The sequence below is a fragment of the Dipodomys ordii genome, unplaced genomic scaffold (assembly GCF_000151885.1).
Source record: "Dipodomys ordii isolate 6190 unplaced genomic scaffold, Dord_2.0 Scaffold245, whole genome shotgun sequence".
In the NCBI taxonomy this organism is placed as follows: Eukaryota; Metazoa; Chordata; class Mammalia; order Rodentia; family Heteromyidae; genus Dipodomys; species Dipodomys ordii.
Window position 1 is genome coordinate 273,830 of NW_012267461.1, and position 19,819 is coordinate 293,648.

A 19,819-nucleotide genomic window follows, 5' to 3' on the forward strand; every position below is an offset into this window, starting at 1 on the left:
GACTGGGGGGGAGGGGGGAGGCTGGGAAGGGATGTGAAGGGTAAACAAAGGAGGAGGCTGCAATGCTTGGTAAGAAATGTACACATTATCCTGCCGATGTAATTGTATCCCCTCTGTACAGTATGTTCACAAATAAAATAAAATAAATTAAATTAAAAAAAATTGCAAAGAAAAAAAAAGAAATGTACTCATTACCTTGCCCATGTAATTGTAACCCTTCTGTACGGTATTTTCACAATAACAAAGAAACAAAAAAAAGAAATGGAGGGACCAAAGATCTTTGGTTATAGCAGCCAACACAGATGTAAATGTTAAGTCCTGTAAGGCTAGAAAGAGGAAATCAGACAAGGAAGGGTGGGAGAAACAAGTTCAAACAGTTTCAATGCCAAGTACAAAACACTGAGACTCCTCATATGACAGTCAAAGAAGATGGGCATACAGCAAATACACCAGTCTCTATTACTGCTGCATAAACCACCCCATATATGGAAGCCAAAGACAAGCTACGTACCACAGATCAATAAGCAGAATAGCTCAAACATCAGGAAACCCCTCGAATGACTGCATAAACTTCACCCTGAGCTCAAACTCCCTCTCAGAAATTTTGAGAGAAAATGCATTAGCTTTAACCCTACAATATCAGAGGTAGGAGACACATTCCGATGAAGAATTCTTGCGTAACATGACCCATAAATGTGAACACAGAATGGCAGGCACCTCTCAACATTTCACTTTTCCTCTTTGTATTCTTTTTTTTTTTAACCTTGTCAGCTTCCCTTAGTTTCTTCCTTTTCCCCTTTCTATTATTTATTATTTAAGCTCTCACTCTATGATTTATTCATTTAGTGTGTAAGTCAAGGGACCCATTTATCTAACCATCTCATTCCCCATGAAGCACATCTCATGATTGGACTCTGTCAACCGAGTTCCATGCCTGCTAATGTTTTATGTGAGAGTAGCTAGAGAATTGTATTTGAAGAGCAAGAAAATAAGGAGCTTTAAGTGTCCCCCTTTTACCAAAAGATAATTAGAAGTCAGTTCTTTCACGGAGCTAGAGAAACATTAAGTTCTTTTTCACACATAGGAAAAGCAATAAATGTCTACCAAGAGCCAGAAATGGACAACACCCCTTGTTCCATAGGGCACTGCCGCCTCCTGCTGAATCTCATCTTCCTTTCTACCCTCCTCTGTCATCTGTGTTTCCTAAACTAATAACCACTGTACTCTAGACCTCTGGGCCTGGTCCTGGGCTTCCTCCTGATCTGATGTCTTTTTTGACCATTGAGCTGAATGCTGATTCTCCTCTGAGACTTTCCATGACTGACCTGTCTTCTCTCTGCTAGGTGTCCTCTTCTGTGTACTCACTACACCTTGTGGGAGCTTTGCTAATCACATCCCACACACAGGCAATGGGTATAGTTGGCCAATCTATCCCAGAAAGAAGTAGGTAGTTATTATTGTAGGTTTTTGCTGTGGGCTCTGCTCTCCTTTGAATCATCCCTAGACAAGGCATAAATAAATGAACATGGCTGTATTTCAAATAAGACAACATATCAACATGAGTGGATGGCAGCCTTGATCCATGCATGGATTTCACAGTGTCTTGGGATTGCTTCTTATGGCAGCTGAACTGATACCATGCCCAATTAATAACTAGTCTTTGAAGAAGGGCTGATGCAGACACTCCTCCTTGCTAGCTCTTAATATCTGTTACCAATACAAGATGGCGACTCTTTGCTATTTCTTGATAGACTTTCTTTCAAGCTCTTTGTCCCCAAGCTATAAATAAATTCTTCAGTTGGTCATGCTATCTTCCATTTCTTCCTTTGGAGTCCTTGGGTTTCCTCTATTTCATGCATATTTTTCTTGATTTTTTTCCTTTCTCAGAAAATCCTACAGATAGTTGGGTCAGGCTGAATAATCTCTGCCTTTCAAATGGCCCAAGACTGGTGTAGAAGGAGACTGTTTTAGAGATGAATGAATGTGGTGTATAGCAACCATTTCCAACCATCCCAAATGATTTTAAATTTCAGAATTTCTTCTTTCCACGTGCTCCCAATGGACTTGAGATGCTTGGTCTTTCTTCTATGAAGAGTTAGGTCCCTGAGACCCATTCCAAGGTATAAGTGAAGTAAAATGGTATGTGCTATTAACCTGAGGACAAGAGACTGTCCTCGAATCTCAGCTGCACCCTGGGCAGTCGTGGGCTGACTCAAGCTGCCTCCCCAGGAAAAAATTTCCATACAGTGGGCTGGGACAGTATGTGAGCTGAGCAACTAAATGCCTTTTAGAGATATAGAGGTTAAATGATTGCATCTTGACTTTTTTTTTGGTGCCAGTTCTGGGGGCTCCTGAGCTGCTTTGCTTAAGGCTCATGCTCTACCACATGAGGCACAGCTCTACTTCTGTTTTTTTTGATGGTTAATTAGAGATAAGAGTTTCACAAATGTTCTTGCCTGCAGATGGTTTTGAACCATGATCCTCAGATCTCAGCCTCCTGAATAGCTAGGATTACAGGTGTGAGTCACTGGCACCCAGCTGGTGCTGTTTGTTTGTTTGTTTGCTAGTCTTTGGGCTTCAATTCAGGGTCCAGGTGCTGTCCCTGAGCTTCTTCTTCTTCTTCTTTTTGTTGGTTGTGGGTCTTGAACTCTGGGCCTGGATGCTGTCTCTCAGCTCTTCAGCTCAAGGTTAGGCTCTACCACTTGAGCCACAACGTCACTTCTGGTTTTCTGGAGCTAAGAGTCTCACAGACATTCCTGCCCAGGCTGGCTTTGACTATAATCCTCAGATCTCGGCCTCCCGAGTAGCTAGAATTACAGGCATGAGCCACCAGTGCCCAGCTTTGAGCTTCTTTTGCCCAAAGCCAGTACTGTACCATTTGAGCCACAGCACCACTTTTGGCTTTTTCTGTTTATGTGGTGCTGAGGAATCGAACCCAGGACTTCATGTATGCTAGGAAAGCATTCTACCACTAAACCACAGTCCTAGGCTTCTCTTCACCCTGCTTTTTTAAACCATGGTATTTAGTTTGCAAACCTCTCAGAGGTCCTAAGGCCTAGCATGTTTGGGGCTAAATGAGCCTAGAAATGTATCCTACTTCCTGGAAGGAGAGAAAACACGATGCTCAGGTTGAGATGGTGAAACGGGTGTTAATTTGATCAGAAATAGACAGTCTTACCTATTCTCAGACAGAGAAAGGGAGCAGAAAAGTAGTTGTCTTGTCCCTCATGGCTTCTGGAGAAAGACTTCACACTGGTGAACAAAACGCTCTTTTCTGACAGAATAAATGAGAGCTAAACTGGGGCAGAGCGTTCCCTTCTTCCCGTTTAGCATCTTTAATCTGCTAGCCTTCAACATGTCAGAAAAGCAGAAAATGTAATTGTGTTCAGTTTTACTCAACAGTAGCTCTCCCTCGTCTTAAAAGAAAAAAAAACCGTAATGAAAAAGTACTCAAATGCTTAGATATTTCTGGAGTTGACATGCAGTTAACTCAGATGGAATTTCCATATTATATGTGAACCATGAAAATCAGCCTTTCTGCTTAGTAGAAGCTCTAAGGGCCCTGGTAAATCCACAGAAATGGGAGACAAGGAGGAAAGCGAATTAGGTGAGAGTTGTGATCCTGCCTGTGCTGTTTGCGGGCTAATAAAGAGTCACCCAACAGGCCAGACTGAATCATTTGGAAAAGGAATGAAGCATGCAGGGCTTGAAAGATGGGAGCCGCTTTGCTCTTGGGTGAATATGCATTCTCTGCAGTCAGATGACGGATTTATTTTGTCCTTGACACAGCACGAAATTCAATCTGTGCTCCTTGCCTTACAGACCACAGTCTGCCCAGGGTCGTGCTGAGACTTTATAATAGGACAGGCAACTGTCTTTAGGAGTAAAATAAATAAAATAAACATTTTTGGGAAATTGCATTTCAGGATCGCTTCTCTCCCTTCATCTCCTTCTCCGGCTCGTCCTGCAAATCGGCTTCAATGAGACAGAGCTTTTAATATTTTGGACATAATTTTGGAGCAGATGGAGGATGAGGTAGGAGGGCGGCATTTACCGCTGGACTTGCAGGCGCAGCCGCCTCTCCTTCATTTCAACAAAGCAGCTCAAACAGGGATTGTTTCTTCTTTAAAAGGACAGCAGCAAACAAACAAGCAAAAGAGCCAGCAGGACTGTACTTGGGGGAGTTCCTCTGGTTTTCTTTGAAACCTTTCAATGGTAAGGTCTTCCAGAAAAGCGAGGCTGGATTTGAACCTGTGCCTGAAGCGATGCTGTGTAAGGACCCAGGGACAGGCACATCTTTCCAGCCTTCAGCAGAATGATGCTCAGAAGCTTTTGTTTTGAGAAACTAAAGGGAGATTCTTCACCACCTCCTTATTAAGCTACAATATCTCTCCAGATGAACATTCTCTTAATCTCATTAGCTGCAAACAGGCTTGGGACAGGGGCAAAGGGGGGGGGCGGTCCACACTGAGGGACTGGCAGGGCAGGAAAGAAGGGGCTGCAGGTGCTCCTGGCCTGTTTACTCCCTGCAATGAGAGGGCACTGGATCGAGGCCTAGGCACTATGTCATTTGCCTAGCCGATGCTCCACTTTCCTACTTGTATTCCAGTCTCAGAATCAGCATCTGTTTCTTGCAATGATTAATCTCTGCTTATTTCTGCATCTTTTTTCCCCCTCCTATTAGGGATACAGTCAGTTCTCTGTGAAATCTAACCACTGTGTACCCAGTTCCCCAGAGGAGGCAACACCCTCTGCGCCAGTGCTTTGGTTTATCTTTTATTTTAGATGTTGGCTTTGGGGATGATTAGAATCTGGTCTAAAAGGATTCCACCTATGCAATTTTCCAGACATCTGGCATCTCATCCTTTGAGATGATGTCACTAAAGGACTCGAATAGTAAGAAGAGGGGAGCCCAGAGCTATGAGTGTGACAAGGGAATGGACTAGGGATCCTACGATGCTCCTTCCCTAATTCCATGTTTCTCTCATAGAGATCTTTGTTTTCCTTCTTCTTCTTTGTGCGGTCCTAGGGCTTGATCTCAGGGCCTGGGTGCTGTCTCTAGCCGTTCTGCTCAAGGTTGGCACTCTATCACTTGAGCCACTGCTCCACTTATGGCCTTTGGGTGGTTAATTGAAGATTACAGTCTCACAGACTTACTTACCTAGTCTGGTTTTGAACTGAGATCTTTAGATCTCAGCCTTCTGTGTAGTTAAGATTCCAGATGTGAGCCCAGATGTCTGGCTGGCTTTTCATGCCTTTGAGAATTGGAGTTGTAGTGTCCTATTTCTTGAACATCTGAAGTCTCAAGAGAAAGCAGCAGCTCCTCAGCCATGGGCCCAGCCCCAGTATAGTGAGATTGGTCAGAGAGGAGGATGGTTGCTGTTATTTAAATCTGAAATGTCCTCCATAGGCCCATGTGTTAAAGCCTTGTCCCCCAGCTTGGTGCTAGTAGGTGTGGTGCTATTGGCCTAACATGTGCAGGCAACTGTTCTACTACTGAACTATATGTGCAGCCATAGCCGGGGGAGGAGTGTTAATCTGGACATGGTTTAAGAACCTTACAAAACCAAAGGCTTAAGACAGCAGACACAATGACAGTAAAATTGTACCACTGTCTTGCTCTCCATTGCATTGTTACTATACTGGTAAGACTTATGAGTGCTGACCATTTTTTAATGTCTAATTTGGGTGCTTTATCAATCCATTCTCATGGTTATCTCTGCAGATCGTTTACTGCCAAAAATGTGGGACAGGGGACTGGCTCAAGCTCATACCAACACATGCTAAGCTGCATTCTGTCATGTTGGGTTAATTGGTGCACAGAACAAGGGTTCCACATTCTAGATTCTTCTCAAGACTCAAAAAGCTTCCCCATGAGCTCCTGCATGTGGAGAGGGTGGGGAAGGGCAGTTCTCACCAGAGGCCCTGAGGTGGTGAAGAGAGACACCCCTTTCTTCAGCCCAGGTTCAGGAAGAGGGAAGACAAACACAGGACATCAGTCAGGCTCAGTGAGAGCTGCGTCATTCTAGGATCTGGTTTGAATCCAACACGTGGATGCAGGATATGCTCACGTTGCTAGCTCATGGAAGCATAAGTCCTTGCCAAAAGTCCTGGGTAACTGGTTTATCCAAGGTGACAGCGACAGACAGTGATTTTGTCTGACATCTTTTCTTTTTTTTCTCGATTTCCTTATCAGTCCAAAGGACCCATTCTGCTTGTCTGTTGCCTCTTTATGCTCAACACTTATGTAGCCTTTTTCCTGAGTTCTGGAATTTTCCCAGTGGGTCTTGGATTACTCACAGGCGCAATCTTCGGCAATTATGTTGCAAATCTGAATTGGACATTTTATAAACTATCACTCTTTCCTTCAGAAAGATTTATGCAGAAGAGCACTTTTCTGGTGGGCACGTGAGCATTGTCATGTATTTGAATTGTTTCCTCACTTGCTCATTCTTTTGGAGAGATGACTATGTTTCCCCATGTGCATTCTTTCAGAGAGGGCTCAGTTTCCCCCGTGTGGAGAAGGTATATGGGAGAATGTTCAAATTCATGTTCAATTTCTTTAATTTGTGACAGAGAAGTCAAGGAACATTTTATTTCTGTGTGGGGTGGGGAGGAACAGGAAACATGAGCACCATCTTACATCCAAGAACTTAGCACATCCCAGTGCCCAGATTTGCAGACCCTTGAGGGTCAACTGGCAGCTGTGAGCAGGAGAAGCCAGCTCTGGGCAGGGGAGGTACCTGGCTGGGTTTTGGACCTATGGAGCACTGGCAGGAAGATCCCAGCAGGCCTGAGGCCTGAGTGTCTCAGGGTGAGAATCCCAGAGCCTGCAAAGCCCAGAGTCCCCCTCCCCCTAAAGGAAGTGCTCAGCCTGGTAGCTCTGTGCCTCAGGGAATCCTCTGTTCCTCCTTCAGTCTTCCTGAGTCCCTTTGATCTTTCCCTCTCATTGGCAGCTGAAAGCCACCCAGAGATGAACTATGATCAAGAATTGTGGGATTCCAGCAACTCCACATAAGGGTCCAATGTCCCTAGTGTTGTCCACACAACTGGCATTGTGTAACATAAGGATGAAAAAATAGCCATGTTGATAATGCATCATTGCTGAGAGTGATATTAAATATCAAATAAAAATTCCATCTTGACAAGGTGAGAGGAGACCACTGAAGAAAAAGATCTATTTCTATCTATATCAGCTATAGCTAACCATCTGTCCATCCCAGCATCCATCCATCCATGTGTCTCTATTGTGTTTGTTTTTGAGACAAGATCTCACTATGCAGCCCAAAGCTTGTTATGTATTCCAGCTTTAGTCTGTGGAGTGCTGGGATTACAGGCATACACTCCCATGCCTAGCTTCATCTCCTCAACTCTCATACCCAACTTCTTCTCCTCAGTTAATTTTTGCCACCTTGGGGCTTGAACTTTGGACCTGGGCTCTGTCCCTGAGCTTCTTTTGCTCAAGGCTAGCACTCTACCACTTGAGCCACAGTGCCAGTTCTAGCCTTTTCTGTGTATGTGGTATCGAGGAATCAAACCCAGGGCTTCATGTGTGCAAGGCAAGCACTCTACCACTAAGACACATTCCCAGCCCTTCTCCTCAGTTTTGAACAGGATACCTACCTCTGTGCCATCACTTTGCACTAGCTGCAACCAAATGTATACATGGTTCTGGCACAGACTTTGGCACCTTCTTTGTGATAACTTGTGACTTAAGGATATTGCAGAAGATCTGGCACCTTCTGTTCTGTTTGTGTAGCATTCAGACTACCCATCCTTGACCCTCTGGCTACCATCCTTTGTCACATCATTTCCCCAGATGTTTGTACACTGCAAAGGGAAGACAATGGCTCTCCTGAGGATGGGGCAGCTGTGTGCCTGGATGATGGGGAGAGAATAAACATCACTTCCATCTATTTCCAATCCAGATGGAGATCCCTGGGCATTCCTGAGGGAATGGTTGTAGACTTCCCTTGAATATAGCAAAACGCATGGATGCTCAAGTCGCTTAAATATGAGAAGGCAGCATTTGCATAGAACCTACCCTCAGCCTGCTGTAGGCCTTAAACCATCTCTAGATGACTTACAAGGCTGAATACCAATAAGTGCTTTGTAAATAGTTATTATACTGTATTGCTCAGGGAATAATGACAGGAAAAAACTGGGCACATTACAATGCAATGCTCATTACAATGCAATCATTGTAGGCCTACCTGCATTTTCTGTCTGCACTTGCTTGACTGGTTGTAGGACCTGCGGATATGAGGGGCTGATGGTATTCATAAGATTATCATCTGAGCAACACATCAACATCCATCTTATGGCACCTGTCAATAAATGTTGAACTTCCTTTACCTTTCTTTGCCTTCTAGAACTCTCTCATTATTTACAGTCTTGATTCTGCTATTTATGTATGTATGTGTGTATGTATGTATGTATGTATTTCATGCATACGCAGATACTGGGGCTTGTACTCAGTGTCTTGCACTCTTACTTTGTGTTTTTACTCAAGGCTGATGTTCCATTATTTGAGCCACACCTCCACTTCCAGCTTTGTGCTGGTTAATTGGAAGTAAGAATCTCAGACTTGTCTGCCAGGAGCTGGCTTCAAACCATGAGTCTCAGATCTCAGCCTCTTGAGTAGCTAGAATTATAGGCATGAGCCACCGGTGCCTGACTGCATTTTCCTTAAGAGGCATACCAAGATAGCCATGCTGCTCTTCAGGAAGAGATGAAAAGCTTGTCTGTCCCCTGCTGTCGTTCTGCTGAACACAGTGGTGGCCATCAAGAGCCCAGCAGTGTGCTCTGTCCAGTCCTTCTTGCTTAGTCAGGTAGAAAGCAAATAGGCCCCAATCATCCTCTTCTGACCCCCACAGAAAGCTGGAATACATCCATCTTTCCCCCTACACCTCATGTAGCCACTTTTTTTTTTTGCCTCCCATCTGCCATCCCCAGGACTCCTAGCAGCAATTGGGCCGAACCTGGAGAGTAAGTAGGTGAAACCCTGGTCTTCCCTTTGCTTGGAGCTCACACAGTGGTAATTGTACCCTGCCAGGCAGATTTTGCTGAGGAAGGATGTTTGCACCTGTTTGGTGTTGGCATTGCATTCAGAAAGAGTAGCAGGTGGGGGACACAGAAACAAAGACTGGTGCATCCCAAATGATGATTGGCAAAAACACTTACCCAAGACATCTGTGAAGCTGTGATCCATTCAGGAGCAATGTGAAAATGAGCCCCAGCAGAGTCTCCCAGCAAAATGATCCCCCGGGGCTGTGAACCTAGGCGGCACAAGGTACCTGCATTATTTATGTGCTGAAGCAATGGAGAGGTGCAGACTGGGAGCAGAAGGCCTATGCGTAGGCCAGGCCCAGCATATCCTAACTGAGATGTTGGAGACACTGAGAGACAATAGCATTTAGGAGCAGAATGAAATTTCTAGGCCACTGGCATTGCCAGCTAAGCTGTAGAAATGCAGGCATGCTTCCCAGATCAGTCTAAAACCAACTGTTGTACAACATCCTGGGTGAATGAATGATGGAGATCTACATGAAAATCAACTTGATCTGAGATCAGAAAAAAAAATATTCCAGTTGTTTTGATCTGGGAAATGTTTTTCTTGGAGCACACATTGGCCCCATTTCTGTTATAATTAACTAGAAGAGATAATGACCTCTCAGAACAATTCTGATTTTTTTTTCTTAAAAGGATATTATAGTCAGCTGGGTGCCTGTAATCCTAGCTACTCAGGAGGCTGAGAGCTGAGGATCATGGGTCAAAGCCAGCCAGGGCAGGAAAGTCTATGAGACTCTTATTTTCAATTAACCACTGGCAAACCAGAAGAAGTGCTGTGGCTCAAGTGGTAGAGTGCTCGCCTTGAGCTGAAGAGCTCAGGGACAGCGTCCAGGCCCAGAGTTCAAGCCCCATGACTGACAAAACAAACAAACAACAACAAAAAAAGATAGTCTTTGAAATCCCTTAATCCACATACACAAAAACACTGGGCAATTCTGACTGATTAAGAAGCGATAGAAAGGTTTCTGTGAAGCCTGGATGTCTACAGGTAAGACTCACCTAATCTAATCCTGAGACCCATTCACACACACCATTCATGTGTGGATATACTTCTCCACATTCTTCAGCAGCCTGGTAAAACAAACCAATGCCTCTCACAGACGAAAAGACAAGTCTCCATTCCCCAACCACTCAGAGGAGGCCAGAGTATGGCCCACCTTCCTGTGATGCTCCTTAGCCACAGCTTCCATAGAAGCTGCCACTGGCCCAGTGAAATGGGAAGGAAGAAACTCCAAAGCATGTAGGAGGGCACAGGTGGGTAGAGCATGAGTGTCTCATCAGGAACCCACAGGGCAAAGTGGTTCATTTTCAACTACACTTATTATTAATTGTTTATGTTTCCTTTTTTTTCAGGGCATATTAGACAAGCTTTCTACCATGGAGCCACATTCCAACTCCAGATTCATTCATAAGTTTATTTATTCACTTATTTGTGGAAAGAAACGTTTCTATACTTCCCACATATGTAATGCACCCTTACATTTTCCATCCTCCTCCTCACCCCTCTGAGAACATAGAGACAATTACACTGTAAGTTGATTGAAGGCAAGGACTGCATGAGAGTTGGAGGTTTTTGTTTGATTTGTTTTGTTTTGTGCCCTGAGCCCAATTTAGCCCTGGGTGACCTTTAGAATGGTTTCCCTGGAAGTGCTGCTGAATGAAGGAAGGGAATTCCCCAGTTGCCTCTGAAGAAGGAGGAAATACAGTGGATCAGAAAACTGTGATGACATCTGAAGGTCTTCTTTAAGACCCTTCCTAGCCCTTTGCAGTACTGGTGGCCCAGATGTCTGTGGGATTAGGGCATTTTTGCTCAGTTACTTTGAGGCAGTATCTGCAGGCATTCTCCCCCGAGGTGTTCAGGTATACATCATTAGATCCAGGGACAGAAGCCTTCCAGTTGTACAAGCCCAAGTATCTGACTTTGTAGTGCATCAAGAAGGATGTGCAGATGAGCGAGGATTTCACTTATCCTCTCTCCTCCTGTTTCCCCCTCCCCTGCTTTTTATTTTTTTGGCTCCTTGCTTATCTATCCTGCTGCCTCTTCTAATGTTACTGTGAAAGTCCCTAACGCCTTAAGTAAAAAAAGCCAATTAAGCAAATTAAGTTTTGCATCTTCTAGATTCTCTTTCCCTCTCCTATATCTTTCCCCTGTCTTTTTCTGATTTGTCATAAAAACAAATGGAAATGAGCCACCATAAAGTAAACTCACCCCAGCACTTCCTGGGCAGTGACTGGGCGTGTCTGTTCCTCTATTTGACAGAATAGAAGTTGCAATAAGCACACTGACTTTTAGCTCCTACCTTCACAGAATTTCTTCTCATATGGAATTCCATCTTTGGGATCGACACCCTTTAAAAGAGAAATGCAGAGATTAGCAGTGTGTTTTTAAATTCATGAGAAGCCTTCGGGAAATTCTTCCCAACTGCCTTTAAAGTGCAAAGGCAAATTAATAGATCTAACCCTTTCTTGTCTCCTGAGCCACTAATGCAACATAGCAACACTCCTGGTGACTGGGCTGGGCTTAAGAGGAATTGGAAATAGGATAAAGAAGCAGTCTAGTGGCAGGGTCTCTTCTATCAGGGCACATGGTGAGCAGAGGAAAGGAGCTGGGTCACAGTCTCCCTCCTCAGAGTGAAATAACCATCAAGTGACTGGAACACAGATCAGGGGGAAGTTCCACACTTTTTAGCTGGAGATTTAAGTGTCCTGATGTCCAGTACCTAAAGATTGATGCTTCTACTGCAGCAATTCTCAAACAGCCCCCAATTTTCCTCTTTACCTCCCAACCCACACTCAACCCAGGGGACACTAGTAATGTCTGAAGACATTTCTAATTGTTACCAGAGTGGTGGGGAGAAGACCTTTGGATGTCTCATGGATTGGGGGTCAGTGAGGTGGTTGAAATATCCTTTAGTGAGGAAGACCACATCAATGATAAAGAATCACCCAACCCAAACATCAATAGTGCCAAGTTTAGGAACCCCAGAAGGGTTGGGCCTGGGAGTAGGCCATGTAACACTTGAGGCTGGAGCTGCCTGTTCATGCAGCAGCAGTTCATGTTCCTTGGAATAGAGATAACTGGTATTCTAAGGCAAAAGTATTGACTGGCCAAAGACATGATGGGGACAGTGCATTCACTCTCCTGGTCTTAGGGGATCCCCTATGAGATCTTCCAAGACTTAAGCAATGTGAGGATTTCTTTTGTGGTTCTAAATAATTAGCTACTTTCAAACTTGAGTTTTCTTCATAAGGACTCCCTCCAGTTAGGTCAATCTACTACTGTGACATGGAGTGTGCATTGCTATTGCTTCTGCAGACAAGCACTTACATAGTTTTCTTCTTCCCTTCCCCATTCTCTCCTTTGAAGCCAGAAATCCATTACTCATAGAGAACTTGGACCCCAGCCTTAGAGGTGTCTGGGATGGGACACACACAGGGCAATTTCCCCTCAGCTGGGTGAGGATTATGAAATAGAAAAAAAAAAGTGGCTGCAACAAAAAAAATGACAGCGGGTGATTTTCTCCAAGAGTTGTGTGGGCTGCTCCCCACTCCACCGTCCTTCAGAAAGAAGGCATTTGTTGTGGGTGGCCATAAGCCAGGGTAAGAGGCTGTGATGGGGAACCTCAGCTCCCCCAGCATCAGGGATGCTCTCACAGCCCTCTAATCAGCTAGAGTTTCCACAGGCTGGTCTTCTTCCTTAGGCATGATTAAGCAAGCAGGCCTGGGCTCTTGGGGAGAAAGCAAAAGAGGAGTTAAGTTGGAATCCAGTTGCTTACCCAGATGCCGTTACAGTTTGAGTCATACTGTGCATCCCAGTTGGCTGGCCTGAGAAGAAAACACATGTAAGTGCTGGTGTTTAGGATGCATCTTGAACTCTCTAGGGGAATGTTAGTTTCATAAATAATCAATGAGTGCCCCCACAAGTATCAGGGGAAAAATCAGTGTTCGTCAAAAAAGAGGGTCCGAAGCAGATATGTTGGGACATACAGAGGCCTCCTCTTGACCCGTATGTATGCATCTTGACCTGGAATATTTGCAGGGAGCCCTGGAACTAAGCCAGTCCTTTTCATGGTTGCCTATATTCCTGGATTGTGTCAGGGATGAAGGTACGAATGGGTAGAATGGGCAAGTGCATTTATTGAGATGTTACAATTGTCCCACTGAAATACCTAAGCATCTAGTTAATGTAATGTAAGCATTCTGATCACAGAGTAAATGAAGGATGACATACCCATTTTCCTCCCTTATAAAATTAGCATGCTAGGTCCAGGAAGGTGGCTCAGTGGTAAGGTTCTTGCCTTGCATGCATGAGGCCTTGGGAAGGTGGCTCAGTGGTAGAGTGCTTGCCTAGCATGCATGAGGCCCTGGGTTCTATTCCTCAGCACCATATAAGCAGAAAAAAGCCAGAAGTGGTGCTATGGCTCAAGTGGTAGAGTGCTAGCCTTGAGTTGAAGAGCTGAGGGACAGTGCCCAGGCCCAGAGTTCAGGCCCCATGATGGACAAATTGAAATAAAATAAAATAAATCAGCATACTAATTGCATGAAGGAATTTCACTGTGTGATTTCCATACATTCAGATCCTATATTGGGGTTACATCCACCCCCTCTGCTACTCTTTTGGGAAACCAAAGCTCTGCTGGGGTGAATATCAGGCCAGGACTGGCATTTAATGGGTCTTCTCTTCTTTGGAGTTCTCTTTTTGCTCCCTTGGAAAGAGGCCACTAATCCTGCCCCCTCCTGCCTTGCATGTGGATCTCACGTGGGAGGTGTGTAAATGTCCACAGCCATGATCACATGCTTATCTCTCCCACTAGATTCTTAGCACCAGGAGAAGGGACATATTTCTATTTCATCTTCAACTAACAGGATGCAGAGTGCTTTGCAAATCTTAGACAGTCCCTAAGCATTATCTTGCACAAATGAACAAAAGAGTAGTGGTGAGTGGATGAACAGAGCTCTCTTCTCTGGGCCAGGGGGATTCCTCAGGCTGCAGGGGAAGAAATTATGCCCACTGATTCATTTTGAGAAGGCAGTTTTCAAAGATCAGTGACCAGCAAGAGTTACCTTCTGCCTGGGTGCGCCATCTTGTCACTGTCGTTACAGTCTCTCCCTCTCCAGTGATAGCCCCGCAGTGTCTGGAATTAAAGAGCATACCCAGGAGGGACTCATTCTGGCTTTGATGTTACCCATTGCGAAGGCTAATCAGAGCTGTTGGAATGGCATGGACACTGCAGTTTCTAATTCAGACACAGTTGAGGAACAGTAGATCACAAAGGAAACAGATTCATACAAGACTCACTATGCTGTATACACATATGGAGAGTATGTGTGTGTGTTAGGTATGTGAGTGTGTTGTAGATGCTTGTGTGCATGAGACATACATATGCACATCTGGCTCTTTGTGTGTGTGTTTCTGGGTACCCCCAGAAACAGCAGGGCCTTTTGGCTTTCTAAACTTCCTCTGGAATCCATCAGTCTTCACAGTCAGTAAAATCATTTATTTGACCAAATGATTGGCCATTTTATTGGGCAATTTTGAAATAATCAAGCTAACTGTTAATCTCACAGGGTGCCTGTGTGTCTGACTTGAAAGAATTAAATCACAGTAGTGTTTTTTTCTTGTCCTTCACATAAAACACCAGACGTTCCCCCACATTTTGGGGCGTGTGTAACCTGTCACTTGCTTATGTGATTCCTCAGAAAACACCAATCATTCTAACAGATTTGCATCAAATGTGCATGCATGAGCATGTGCACACACGCACGCGCGTGCGCGCGCTCACACACACACACACACACTTTTTAAAAGGAAAGTGAACACAGGCTTATAAATTTCAAGAATAATTCAGATTTCCCTTTAAGATAACTGTAGTTATCTTGGAAATTCCAGTTGGGATAGAAACAAGGATAGGTTGGAAGCAGAAAGTCTGGGTCTCAGCTTCACTTTGGTGGCCTAGGTATTGTTATAAAATAGCCTAGGATCCTTAGAATTGAGAAATGATATATTGCTCATTAGAATAATAAAAATACACTCAGATGAAATTCAGTCTTATCTTATTAAAGCAAAGAAATGTGTAGAAAACGTAATATTCAGTGAACATCTGGTTCTTCGTAACAATACTCACTGGGAAAATGCTGTATTTGTCAGAATCCGCATCTTTGAATGGCACAGAGTACTTTATAGATCTAGAGAAAAGAAAAACAAAAACCTAGTGAGGTTAAAAACAAGATATATAGAATTGATGTTTGTAAATGCAAATAGAGACTTTTTCTAACATGGCTGTGTTGTGTGTGTGACAAGAGGGCTAATCTAACTGCAAAATTTGGAGCCTGTCTCTGATCTCTCCATACAGCCTATTGGTTTTCTTTTTGTTAGTTAACTTGGCTTATGTGGGGAAGTGGAATAATCAGCTTGGCATTGTACAGGCCATGGGCTGTCTGCGTTGAGATCCCTGGGAAGTACAAGATCACGTTTTTGGTCCAGTGGATGAACTCCGCACTATACATTGAACTGGTGCCCTCTGAAACATTCCTTATGGAAGTCTTTCTTTGATATTTTACTTCTCAACCACTTACTCTGAGAATTGTGGATAGTTGCCATTCACTGGCAACTTGTACCTCCATTCCTGAGCTTGGGACCCAGATACACTAACCAATTCAGCTCAGGTCAAAGCTGCCAATATTTCTAGAGGGAAAACTGCCCCTGTGTCCTCACTTCTGGATTGTTACAGAATCATAAATAACTAAGGCCACTTTTCAGCTAGGAAAATCATAACGACTAGAGAATACTATGTGAACCTCTTCTGGAATCTAAACTCTAGACTTCTTATCATGTCCCTGACTGGGCTTTACTAAGTGATCTTTTGAATCAACAAAAGCAGGCCCAGGAACCACAAGGCAAATGGATGCAGTCCTGTGTGAAGGGTGAGGCAGATAAAACATGCTCATCTAAAGAGTCAGACTAAGTCCAAGGGGTCAAGGAAAACCAGGTGTGAGACTGAAGGTAAGACTTAAGGTCACTTATTTTGGAAAGGGACAACAATGAAGTCTGGCTGGTAGGGCTGTTGGCTACATGGTCCTTGGTCAGCACTAGACAGTTTTAATGATCATTATTGTTACTGAAATAATAATGAGATATTATGGAAATAATAAGGTCACTTTGAAGAATAAATGAGGCTGCATTTCAGTGTGCTTTGTAAAGTACTAAATACATTTCAATTGTGTCAATTGGGTTCAAGACACAATGAGCTTTTTTGTTTGTTTTCTTTTTGTAAAGAAAGCTATTCTGGCACAGAAATGGAGGTGGAAAGTATGAACAAATGCAAAAGTGGTACTCACTAGAAACGATGTTGAAAATGAACTATATACCTTGTGGGTGGAACAGAAGGGAAAAACTGGGAAGAACGAGGGAAGGGGTGACATTGTCCAACAAGAAAGGTACTCTTTACCTGATTTATGTAACTGTAACCACTCTGTACCTCATTTTTATAATACCAGTCAAAAAATGAAAAAGGAAAGTTACTCTATTTTTGCTTTTTCCCCACAAAAGGCTAATTTCTCTTTCAAATTGGACTAGGAAAATCTGGTCCCCCATTTGCTCTTGAACTCAAAAAAATTTGAAGGTAGTTCAGTTGAATAACTGTCTTTTCAGTGCATATCTAATACAGATAATGCAAGGGGCCTTCATCGAGTGGGAGAGGCCCAAATTTGATGGTTTTGAAGCCTCCAGACAAAATAGTAGAAGCCCAGTTAGGCAGTGGCATATCCTTTCCCCTGCATTTCCATCTTCTTTCAGGTCTGATATTCCCCTCTGCCCTCCTGACATTCCCTACCCCTATTCACAAAGGGGATGTTGGTTTTTTCCCCGGGATCAGCATATTGCATGGCTGGCTGTTGGAGCTCTTACTGGTAGATGAGCCAGGAAAACATTGTTAACTCTTGGATTCTTAACAGGCTCTGAATGTGGGTCAGAATCATAACTGCCGCCTCCTCCCCATAGATACTTTCCAGCACACTGGAGATGTTGAGTGGATTTCACGTCCATGGAACTCAAGAGATAAAAGATGGCAGAGCCCAGGATAATTTCATTAGGATGTGAATTATGTTCACCAAAGGATATATTGAAGTACTAACTCATCGTGCCTGTGATCTGACCTTTATGGGAAGCAGGGTCTTTGCAGATGCAATCAAGGGAAGAGAAGGTCATTAGGATAGGCCCTGATCCCTTCCCTCCCCCCCCACCCCACTTACAAAAAGAAAAGAGAAACACTGAGGAAAGATGGCGGCATGAAAGATGGAGGCTGACATGGGAATGATGCAGCTGCAAGCTAAGGATTAATAGCCACCATCAAGAGCTAGGAGGAGACAAGGAATAATTCTACCCAGAGAGTCTGAGAGAGCAATGGCCCTGCTGTCACCTTGATTTGTGATCTCTTTAGAACTGAGAGATCATCAATTTCTGTTGTTTCAAGTCACACAGTTTGTGGCACTGGTGTGTAGCCAGGGGAAATGAAGACGGACAGCCTCTCAGTTCAGAGGTACAGCCTGACTCCCTCCTCTGCATCCTCGGGTCTGTTTTATCCATGCCCATGAGGGCCAGGCTAGAGCACAATGGGCTAAAGCAACATTTGAGAGGGGGAAGCAAACCCAACTCTGAAATCATTGTTTCTTACACATAAAAAAAAACCCTCAAAACTAACATTGTATGGAGTTAACCTATCTAACAAATTCTGCACAAGTCCTGTTTTAAGCAAGAAACACTACTAGATTTGGGATGTTGCTTTTTAAATGCAAAAAGCTCTGAGTTTCCAGAAAACACAACCAAACAAAGATGTCACGTGCTCGGAAGAAAGAGGATACGTACAATTTAATCTTCTCACATATCTTGGTCAAAAATGGGAGTGAACAAATATCGGAAGCACCTCCGGGATATTTCTGGAAGGACAAAGGAAGAACGCTGTTTAGTTCCAGCAATGTATCTCCACAGGGAAGAACAGATCCTCCAACCTTCCTCCTAGAATCTTGTTGCTGTGCCCACATTCCATGTGCATCCATCCCACTTCCTGACCTTGGTTCATGCTGAGCATCAGTGGCGAAGGTGCCCTCACCCATCCTGTGTGTGGTCCTCATGAAGCTTTCATCAATGAAAGGAGACTAGAAGGAGACTAGAAGAAGACTAGAGGTGGAAAAGTTGGAAGCCAGCACTTATGAATTAAGGGAGAGAAACCTACATTTATCAATGAAGGGAGAGACACAGTTGATTCCCACCAGCCCCTAGGCTCTTGTGCATGGCTCTAAGTGCTGATGAGTGCTTCTACGTCTGTGCAAGGTACAGACTCATCATCCGGTAGGTGGTCTCAGTGGATGTCCCAACACCGATGGGGTGCCTACGCGGTCTGAGCAGAATTCATCTAGCAACATGCTTCGGAAATCAAGTGGGAAGGAAGAGGGGATGAAATAAGACATGGAAACCCATAGCATTGATTTAGAATGCAATCCGCAGCCTTGCTAGAGAGGCAAACTCCTCTGCCCCACATCTACCAATTTAGACCCCCTATGGTTGGCTTTCCAGGTCTTTCTGATGCCTGCTGGGCTACTGCTCTAGGTCCTAGCAGCTCACACTGTGGTCACAGACAAGGAGAACAGAGGCCACATGGGAGCTCTTAGTAATGCAGTCTGAGCTGCACCTGCTATAGGAAAACCAGCAGCGTCCTTGGAGCACAGTAATGCAGAGGTTTGATCCTAGCAGGGGAAGTCCCTGCCCTAGTGCTGGGAAGACAGGGCATCTTAGAAGATTGATATGTTTCATCCTGGCTAGAGGGTCCTGAATCACAGAGCACTGTGAACATGGAGGAGAGGAGACAACATGCCAGACCTTGTTCACATCTACATCATACCCTGAGGACAGGCAGACCCCAGTGGCACAAGGCACTCTTGAAAGGGGAGTAGCACAATGGGCAGATGATGGAGTTAAAGGGCCCATGAGAAATAAGAAACCAAGTTGTTGTTTGCCAGTCCTGGGGCTTGAACTCAGGGCCTGGGCACTGTCCCTGGGCTTCATTTGCTCAAGGTTAGTACTCTACCACTTAAGTTACAACACTACTTCTGCATTTTTCTGTTGATGTGACACTGAAGAATTGAACCCAGGGCCTCATGCATGCTAGGCAAGCACTCTACCACTGAACCACATTCCCAGAGCTTCATGCATGCTAGGCAAGCACTTTACCACTAAGTCACCTTCCCAGGGCCTCATGCATGCTAGGCAAGCACTCTACCACTGAGCCACATCCCCAGCCTAAGAAGCCAAGTTTTTGAGCCAGGCTCAGAAAGACAAACCACACATGTTTTCTCTCGTATGTGGAAATACAGCTATGCATGATAACTTATGGCTCAGTGCATTCACACAAAACTGACTAACAAGGGGTTTACTTAGGGGAGGAGTCCAAAGGTGCTATTCCTCTGAACAACTAATGTATCGTTTATCAAAACAGACACCAGGAAAGTAGATACAAGTTTGGGGGAATGGGCAAAGATGGGGGCATAAGAATGGAGGGAGGGGAGCTGGGAAGGTGGCTCAGTGGTAGAGTGCTTGCCTTGCATGCCTGAGGCCCGGGGTTCGATTCCTCAGCACCACATAAGCAAAAAGAAAAGCTGGGGACTGGGAAGGTGGCTCAGTGGTAGAGCACTTGCCTTGCATGCCTGAGGCCCTGGGTTCGATTCCTCAGTACCACATAAGCAAAAAGAAAAA

At 44.4% G+C, this 19,819-nt stretch overlaps 1 protein-coding gene across 2 annotated transcripts in view; it reads right to left on the minus strand.

Moving 5' to 3' along the window:
- Positions 1-19,819, minus strand: part of Aoah (acyloxyacyl hydrolase (neutrophil)) — a 170,734-nt gene that overhangs the window by 91,668 nt on the left and 59,247 nt on the right. For both annotated transcript variants that reach the window (XM_013036058.1, XM_013036057.1), the window contains exons 6-11: positions 17,936-18,006; positions 15,198-15,258; positions 14,137-14,207; positions 12,849-12,897; positions 11,373-11,421; positions 9,184-9,278 (exon numbers count right to left, since the gene is read on the minus strand). In XM_013036058.1, the coding sequence (XP_012891512.1) occupies positions 9,184-9,278; positions 11,373-11,421; positions 12,849-12,897; positions 14,137-14,207; positions 15,198-15,258; positions 17,936-18,006 (396 nt within the window). The remainder of the gene's footprint in view (positions 1-9,183; positions 9,279-11,372; positions 11,422-12,848; positions 12,898-14,136; positions 14,208-15,197; positions 15,259-17,935; positions 18,007-19,819) is intronic.